This window comes from Leopardus geoffroyi, chromosome X (genome assembly GCF_018350155.1).
Source record: "Leopardus geoffroyi isolate Oge1 chromosome X, O.geoffroyi_Oge1_pat1.0, whole genome shotgun sequence".
Lineage (NCBI taxonomy): Eukaryota > Metazoa > Chordata > Mammalia > Carnivora > Felidae > Leopardus > Leopardus geoffroyi.
Window position 1 is genome coordinate 65,196,377 of NC_059343.1, and position 9,418 is coordinate 65,205,794.

General features: G+C 38.4%; 1 protein-coding gene across 2 annotated transcripts; it reads right to left on the reverse strand.

Annotated features, from left to right (window-relative positions):
• Positions 1 to 2,071: 2,071 nt before the first annotated feature.
• On the reverse strand, positions 2,072 to 8,737 carry ITM2A (integral membrane protein 2A). 2 transcript variants are annotated; one of them, XM_045471794.1, is made up of 6 exons: positions 8,432 to 8,734; positions 4,157 to 4,279; positions 3,679 to 3,876; positions 3,338 to 3,448; positions 2,734 to 2,884; positions 2,072 to 2,581 (listed from the first exon to the last, which is right to left on the reverse strand). In XM_045471794.1, the coding sequence occupies exons 1-6, from the start codon at positions 8,540 to 8,542 to the stop codon at positions 2,493 to 2,495; spliced, it is 783 nt and encodes a 260-aa protein (XP_045327750.1). In that variant the 5' UTR covers positions 8,543 to 8,734; the 3' UTR covers positions 2,072 to 2,492. The 2 variants fall into 2 exon arrangements, with proteins under 2 accessions (XP_045327750.1, XP_045327752.1); XM_045471796.1 differs by having other exon boundaries at positions 2,184 to 2,581; positions 8,459 to 8,737.
• Positions 8,738 to 9,418: the final 681 nt, after the last annotated feature.

Here is a 9,418-nt window from a genome sequence, read left to right on the forward strand (position 1 = left end):
CAAGAGAGAGGGAAAGGAAAATAAAGAATAATATAGAAAAGGTGTAAAAAAAAGAATGGAATAAAAATGCCTGGTTAAACAAAGAAACAAACAAATCAGAAATATATATATATATATATATATATATATATGTGTGTGTGTGTGTGTATACACATACATGTGTGTGTATGTGTGTGTGTGTGTATGTGTAAAAAAGTTGACCAAAAACAAATCAGAAACTATAATCCTGATTCCAAAAGAAAAAAAAAAAAAAGAAAAACGGACAAAAACAAAAAACAAAACAATCAGTTGTCTGTTGATGCCTGGGACTGGTGGTTATGCTGGTCTGGAAGAGAGGCTGGCTGTTTTGGGTCCATCTTCTTCCAGTAAGTAAGCAGTTGCCAGACACTGAGGGGTGGGGTTTGGTGCATGCAGGTACCGCCTCCACTGGGGACCACTGTGCTGCTCCATGAAGGCCCACCTCGGTGGTGTTGGGGAGAAAATGGTGACACCCCAACCTCTCCTCACTGGACAGGATGTCTCAAACCACTAGCACAGGCCGTGAGGTCTTTTTAACCTGTTCCACAGTTCTCCTGCACCTTCTAGGTGCTCAGCTGGGATTCAAAACCCGATGTCTTGGGGCACCTGGGTGGATCAGTTGGTTAAGTGACCTTCAGGTTAGGTAATGATCTCAAGGTTCATGAGTTTGAGCCTTGTGTTGGGCTCTGTGCTGACAGCTCAGAGCCTGGAGCCTGCTTTGAATTCTGTGTCTCCCTCTGCCCTCCCCCAATCTCTCTCTCTCAAAAATGAATAAACATAAAAATAAAAATTAAAAATTAAACATTCAAAACCTGATGTGCACCACGCAGCCCCTGTTCTAGTGTAGTGCCACTCAGCCCTGCCAATAAAAGGTTTTTGGCTTGTGCCTGCTGGGTCTTTTGTCCTTGTGGAGGCAATAAACCCTCTTCCCACAGTATTCAAGGAAGGGGACTGTTCTCTCTCAGTGTGCCCCAGAGATTGCTACAGCTCCTAGACCAGCTCCTTCCCCACCAGGTGGGCACACACCACCGGCTCTGTTCTAGAGAAAGGTGCACACTTTAAAAACCTGCAAGTTCCAGCTCCTAAGGCTGTTAAAAATAGAACCTGGCACTCTCTGTATTTCTTGTTCCCTATCCATGGTCTTGAAAGTTTTTCCCCAATACTGAAGCCTTCATTCTCTCCCTTTTGTCTCTCCACAGAAGGGGTTCCCTCCCCGTTTTATCTTCCCCAATTCACATACATGCACCTCGATCCCACCAAGCTGTCTCCCTCCACCTGTGGAATTCCTTCTGCCACTCCACAGGTTGATTTCCTGGGTGTTCCAAGTGATCTGACCTCAAGACAGCTGTGTTTGAGGGATGAGGGAAATCCCAGTCCCCCTACTTCTCTGCAATCTTAACTCCTCCTCCCTAGAGTTTATACTCTTAGACAAGTGAGTACAGATTACAGTATGTGATGTTATTAAAGGTTGTCATCATCTTATCCAAAGTTAGTTCTTAGTGACTTTTTGTAGCCCTCTGTGTTTGTTTATATTTTTATTAAAGAGAAAACACATTAAAATATTTGAAATTGCTATGAGCCTAAAGGCTCTTAACAAATAGTTAACTTTACATTTATGCCAGTTATGAGGAATTTATATACAAGTAATTGATATAATAACAAAAAAGAAATAAAAATGAGATTAAAAAATATAAATGTGTGGAAGTATGAATAAGGGCAGAGCTAAATTCATTATTTTAGATCAATTTCAGGTACACCAAAGCCAAATAAGTAATGTTGTTTGCATTAAGTGAGAAACAGTGGCTTAATATGGGAAAATTTATTATAAGATTGTAGAATTCATACAACCTAAATTCCTCAACACTTGTACAGTTTTGTGTATTTCACAATACAGATATCAGTGAGATAGAATCACTGTATTTGTGAAACTGACTTGTGTATGAATTTGTTTATATGTAAATCAAATCTATTACAGAGTACCTAACAGAAATAAAAATATGTAATTTCTATATTCAAGAAAATTATACCAAATGAAAAATAAAACTTCGCAATGTTAAGAGATTTGATGTGTTTTACAAAAAAATTCAAAAAAATTTTTAAATATTTTAAATTTAAAACATGTTCTACCATGTGATTGAGTGAAGAACTTACTTTAAAAAACCACACACAAAGGATGGAATTTATTGTCAGGACGTTAGCTGATATATTCATGCTGCTTTCCGAAGTCTAAACCCTATAAATTGAAAAGAAAAACACAGAATTATTTAATTTAAATTTCAAACAAAAAGAAATGCCAATTAAACTAAAAATCGACAAGAATTTGCAGTGGTTAGTTTTTTTTCCTTCTTTTTTTTTTGTATAAGAAATAGAGTATGCATGAGTAATATCATGAGTATCCCACACACTTTAATGTTGAAGTCATATTGTAAATCTCTGACTTCTTATTACTAAGGATACTCTTTTCCTGTTGCCTCTCACTCTTGACAGATCTTGGTCTCAACAACAAATTCGTTGGGGAAGTGTCTAATCTTCCAGCATTTATCAATGGCACGTTTGTTGAAACCTGTGAGAAAATGCACATAAGAAGTGGTTTTTTAACTTTCTATGTAAATTAAAACATATCTAGATTTGCTGTCTACATTTCCACTCTACTCCATCTTTAGTTTCCTTCACTTTCCAAATAACACAGGTTGAAGGAAAGAATAAATTTCCTACCCAGCAAGAGGTCTCTTCTACGAAGGCGGAAGGACTTGCGGTTGTTGCAAAGTTGGTAAATAAATATGCCAAGGTTGCTAACATCACGGATCTCCTCTACAGCAACCAGGTCTTCACGAACAACATATGTGTGAGACAGGTATCTGCCACTCTAAAATTTTTATAAAAAGATTGAAATAAGAACTTAAAAACACCATTTCAATCCTTTCCTACAGCAGGTATACTTTTTTCTAATAGACTTTATTTTTTAGAGCAGTTTTAGGGTTACAGCACACTTTTTTTTAAGGCTTATTTATTTATTTTGCGAGAGACAGAAACAGTGTGAGCGAGGGAGGGGCAGAGAGCGAGGGAGAGAGAATCCCAAGCAGGTTCCACGCTGTCAGCGTACAGCCAGATGTGGGGCTTGAACACACAAACTGTGAGATCATGCCCTGAGCTGAAACCAAGAGTTGGATGCTTAACCAACTGAGCCACCCAGGCGCCCCCTACAGCACACTTTTTATTTGAAAACTATTTCAACAATATGGAATGTTGTGGCTCAAATCATTTGTTTTTAATGAGGAAGCAAATGCTGAAGTGAAAATTTGACATCCAAAATACGTACTTCCAGTTTGCCAAAGAACTCCACCAAATTCTTTGGAGGAAGAACAACAGAAGTATTGAGAGGCATCAGATAACAGTTCCCTAGGAGCAAGTCCAGGTAAGCAGTCATGCCCTGTTGGGGAAAGGGAAAAGTTAACTATGATGTAAAGAGCATTAATTCTTCAGATTGTAACTACCATTATAACAAGTAGCTACAGACTTTTAAAATCTGCTAATGTATATTCAATAGCAAAAGATTGAAAAAGGGTTTGTTGCAAAAAGATGTACATTTATGAACAGATTTAATACTTACTAATAAACTAAGAAAAAAATCAGGAAAACCTAAAGAAGTGAGAAATCCACCTTTTCAAAGTCGTGAATAATAGCTGCAGGATCACTATCAGAGAAACTGGGGACAGGCACATCAATGATTGCGATGTTGTCATCTTCACGGATGTCAGCTTCCTCTGTCACAGGCAGGAAGTAGGGCTCTGCTCCTTGAAGGGAATTTGCAGGGTCTTCAGAGTCAAAGAAGCACATCTCTCCATGGTAGATGGTATTCTAATAGACAAAAAGGGAGAATTAAAAAATTTTAATACTTACTACCATGACATTTGAATCATTCCTCACACTCACATCAATTCATTGTACAGTTTGTCAAGCTGAGGATTTCTGATTACAGTTGTCACCATGAAGACAAATTAATTTTAGAAATTGAATGGTAATTTGAAAATTTGTCCTAAATCTTAATTTCTCTGGTGACCACCACAGATTTACTTAAGTTGATACTACAGGTATAGCAATTAGTAATTCAAATTATAAGGATTATAATTTTTATTACCTTGGGCACGAAGTACTTGTAAATGCAGGCTCCACCAACAATAAGTCCTGCCAAGATGTATGAAAGAGTAAGCATGCATCTACCAGAGGAGCCCTCTTTTTCCTGGGTGGCAAATTGGAGCTCCTGTTTATTAAAAAGCAAGACCAAAAACAAAAACCAGATTGCACTTTTAGTCACATAGCTGCTTTGTACATAATTTACTTTCTTGAAATACCACATAATTTTTAAAAGATGTTATTAAGACATTCTAGATTAAAATCATTTCCAGATAACTTCTGATATTTAATAGATGTAAAAACATCCAATTATATTAACCTTCCTTCTGGCATTTACAAATCCAACTGCAGACATGAAGTTTTTTTCAAAATACACACTTCTAGAATCAGCTGAAAATAACAATTATTTTATGGAATAAATTATCCTCTTTAAATAAATGGAAGTTGTTAATTTTTAGACTTTTATAGTGATAGAATCACTAAGCTTCTTGAATATAATTATGTTGTTTTACTATTTCTTGTAAATCAACTTTTTTGCCAATTTAAAGGTGAATTAATGTATTTTGATTTATTAAATGATTTTCAAAAAGCCAGTTTTAAAATTTGTTTTATATAAAAAGTTCTATAAGACATATTTATGTCATTTCTCCCTATTCTAGAAATTAAAATTTTGAAAATGAGATATATTTCTTAATGTTCCTAATTTTAGTGAGAAATTAGCCTTTTCAATATCACCCACTGTTCTGTAATTATTTACTGCATGAATGTAATAATGTTTTCCAAATTCTGGATAAAACACTAGATTTTACAGTACAAGATTTGTGATAGCTGTGACCAAAAGCTGTGCATATAACAATAAAATTCTGTTAAATCCATAATTTGTTCAGGAATTGGAACCAGAAAGACCCAAAGCAAACATGTAACTGATTAACTCTGTATTCTTCCGAAGGTAATGGACCATGGGACCCTCCAATCCCATTCTTTTATTTTTTATTTATTTGTTTATTTTTTTAATGCTTATTTATTTTTTGAGACAGAGAGAGACAGAGCACGAGCAGGGGAGGGGCAGAGAGAGAGAGAGAGACAAAGAATTCAAAGCAGGCTCCAGGCTCTGAGCTATCAGCACAGAGCCCAATATTGAGCGCAAACACAAGAACCGCCAGATCATGACCTGAACCGAAGTCAGAGGCTTGACCGAATGAGCCACCCAGGAAACCCCCTCCAATTCCATTCTTGTATGTCACAGTATGTTCTAAGCAGCATTGTATTATTATGCAAGGATAGAATAAATGATATCAGCGAACTTTGTTTCTTGTAATTAGTGGGTAAATCATTCAGACTGGTATAAAAATATAATTATTGTAGTATTTCAGGACATTAATTCTTTTCCATGACAACTACTATAAAGGTTATGGCACCCAATTCACCTTCAATTAATCTGGTGAAAATAGATGCATGGATTATAAGGAGAGACAATTATTTGGTAAATGGCTTGTCAAAAAATTATATTTCTTTAAAATTCAAAGAAGTTTGGTATTCACATTTTCTTAGCTAAATTCATTTAAATTGAAACCTTCTATTAATACTGTATAAACCTTGAAGGCTGTTACTTGTCCCAATAGTTTTCAAAACTTATACATTTTTTCTATCAAAAAACTAACCTAAAATTAACATTACAATAGCAGAATTATAAATTATGACTGTGAATCACAGTAATCTAGAGCTAGAGACTTAGCAATTATATTTTAGATGATTAAATTGAGGTCCAGGGGCGCCTGTGTGGCTCAGTCGGTTGAGCATCTGACTTCGGCTCAGGTCGTGATCTCACAGCTCGTGAGTTCGAGCCCCACGTCAGGCTCTGTGCTGACAGCTCGGAGCCTGGAGTCTGCTTCAGATTCTGTGCCTCCCTCTCTCTCTGCCCCAACCCACTTGCATTCTGTCTCTGTCTCTCAAAAAATAAAATAAAATAAACATTAAAAAATTAAAAAAATGAATCTTTAAAAAAATAAATTGAGGTCCAAAGAGATGAAGTGACTTGCCCATAAGTCACAAAATAACTTAATTTGAAATACTCAAAGCAATGAATTTATTTTTTTTCTTGTCACTGCAATATGAGAAAATCAATTTACACTGCAATTTCATTTATTATTAAGCAAGGTCTAAGTATTAGAGTTTCAATTTAATAAAATTCCCTACCATTCTAGGAAGGATTTTTTTTTTCATTTAAATTTGCTGGAACTCAGGATGGCATGGATTCTCATTTACCATAGCTAATTTCTCTCTAAACTGTATTGTAAAGTCATTGTACACAACCTCTGACATACTATTCTGTTGTGATCAGTTTCCTTTTTTTAATTTTTTAAACGTTTATTTATTATTGAGAAACAGAGAGAGACAGAGCATGAGCATGGGAGGGGCAGAGAGAGGGGAGACACAGAATCTGAAGCAGGCTCCAGGCTCTGAGATGTCAGCACAGAGCCTGACACAGGGCCAGAACTCACAAACGCAAGATCATGACCTGAGCCAAAGTGGGATGCTTAACCGACTGAGCCACCTAGGCGCCCCAGTTGTACTCAGTTTCTAATGAGCAGATTAATACATCACAATATAATGTGCCAAGTATTATTAAATCTGTGTCCTGTAGTGGCCAGGTCAAGATCCTGTGGAAGCTTCTCCAACACATAGCAAAGAAATATAATCATAGTACTAATGTTCATTTTTGTTTATTCCTCATCACACCACAGGCCTAGAAGAAGTACTGCTTGCATATTAACTGCATCCAACTACAAATCATGAAGTTTTTGGTCGTGAGAGAAAAATAAAGGGATTACTGTGTGGCTATATTTAACTACTGGCATCTCATTAGACCTCCCAAAAATCTGGCCATGTTTCACTTACAAAGTGGGTAGGACAGTTACATATTTGATCTTAAGTCATTTAATCAAAACTTCCACAATGCAAGGGAGTTTTACTTTTGAGTTCTGAAATGTATAATACCCAAAAGCGAGTTTGATTGCTTGGTTAAATATTAAACATTTCTGTGATAAAAACTCTGCATAAGCACATAAGCATTTCAAATTGTGTGCATAATAAGTTTTTACTACATGGATTCTCATTTCACTCAAAGTACTTTTAAAAACTCCACTCTGAACACAGAATTTAAAGTTTTAAAAAGAGAAGATGACAAGTTAAGACAGATCTGGAAACCGACACTGCACAGATTTAGTAGAACAAGAAAGAAATACAATTGTCCCTTTTAACATTGAGATTTTACTGAGGAAAACAAGTAGTTTCCAAACACTGAACCATGTTAGATGTTTAAAGGAAATAGAAATTGGACTAAATAAATAATGGCTAACATTTTGGGGGAGAAACTACCTCAATTTCTGGCAATGCTAGAAGTTTAAATTACAAGGTCGGACCTGCTTCAGATCTCTCTACGGGGGAGGTGGTAGAAGGGATATCACGAAAAGGAAGTACTTAAAAGAAGAAAAAAATAAACCTCAACATTTCTTTTTAGGGATGAAGAGTGCTGCCTTTACGAAATGCCTCTCTGAAAACATACAAGGATCCTGCAGTAAGAAGTCACAGTGAACATCTCAAATTCTAATTAAAACCAACCTCAATTTTGACAGCTCCTTTACCAAATGCTTAAAACTGCCTATGACTAGGGAGAAATTGAAAATATACACAGGCGTACACAGACACATACTAGTCCCAACCCATACAGCTTTGAGTCAAAGCTGTTCTTTGCCCCACAACCCACCCCCACATTCAGAAATCCTAGAAAGATTTAAATTCATAGATCTTTATCCATACCAAAAGCAAACAAAGAACAATTAAATCTCTTCCCCTTGCTCACCGTATCTGCTCCATCCCTGCGGATGCTCTATGCACCCCTGGAGCTGGACACTGAACAACGTGCGTCTAGATGATCCTCAGCACCCCCCCACCACCAACATGTTCCCCAGGAAAGGGTGACATTGGGTCCCAAGGGTTCTCCTAAAACGCTCTCTAACATCCCTTCAAGAGATGTACCACATGGGCTAGAACCCACGGAAAGTAGTGCGATGCATGGGGATGTTAAGGGGCGTGGGGCACTACAGAGGGAAGGCGGCCTGACTAGAGGGAACTGGAGAACCGGTAAACCAGATGAACAGAGCGGGGAGGGCAGCTTTCATTTTGTCCTCCATCACTTGCCTCTTCCTTCCCCCGAAATCACCCCCTCTCCACCTTACCGACCCTAGCAGGCAGGCTGGGGTGGAGTCGGTAGTGCTACCTTGCGGGTCAAGATCTGAGCTCCCACCGTTCGGTTTACAAGGGCCTCCACGTCTTGCCGTGCCTCCTCTTTTTGCACCGCTGTGACTGTATTGAAGGCTGTTTTCACCATCGTGTATCTTTGGGCTGTGCGGTAAGGCTTGGCTGGAATCAGCGTCTTGGGTTGCAGGTTGTAAAGAGAAGAGATCGCGCTAGCCCTAACAGGACCTACTTTCTCCCTTGCCTGTCTTAAGCAGCTGCAAACCCAGGTTTGGGGATACTTATGACGCAGACCTAAACTGGGTGGGAGACTGTGGGAGCGTCCAGGGAAGGGCTGAGGGAGGAGCGGGAGGGGGTCCAAGTGCTGGGTTGGGGGTGGGGGTTGCCCAAGAGGAAAGAGAAGGGGAGGTGGAGCCCTTGGGCAGCTGGGGCTTGAAGTGCCTCACCTGCTCTCCAGGCATGCTCCCACCCACCCTCTGCACCCTCAGATAAGAACAAGACAGGAAGGAAGTCTGCTATATTGTATCTTTCTGCCTCTGTCCAGGCCACAATAGCCCCTGAGTCTGATTTTGTTTTCCCAAACCTGAACCTGCCTCCCCCGAAGGGGCCAGGAACTGTAACTTGGCACCAACTCAAGCTTCCTCAGCTGTGCACTGAGGAAGGTCCCAAAAGCACAGTCCATGACTATTGTGTACCTTTATAATAATACCTTCCCTTTAAAGAACACTCAGAAGTCTGTTTATAGTTACTTGGTTTATTCTCTCATCATCTTGTTTTCTTTCTTGGCGTTTGTTTGCTTTGTAACTTCAGTTCCCCAACCTAGAAATAAATACATAAATAAAAATCAGAAATATAGCACTCCTGCCTCTTCAACTCCCCATTTTGCAGGTAGGAAAAGATGACACAGAGGAGTGTGGAAAGCTCATAGTGAATCTATGAAATAATCCAGACCCTTTCACTTTCTCAGATCAAGGAAACCAGAGTAAGGTGTCAGTACAGACCTTGTTTC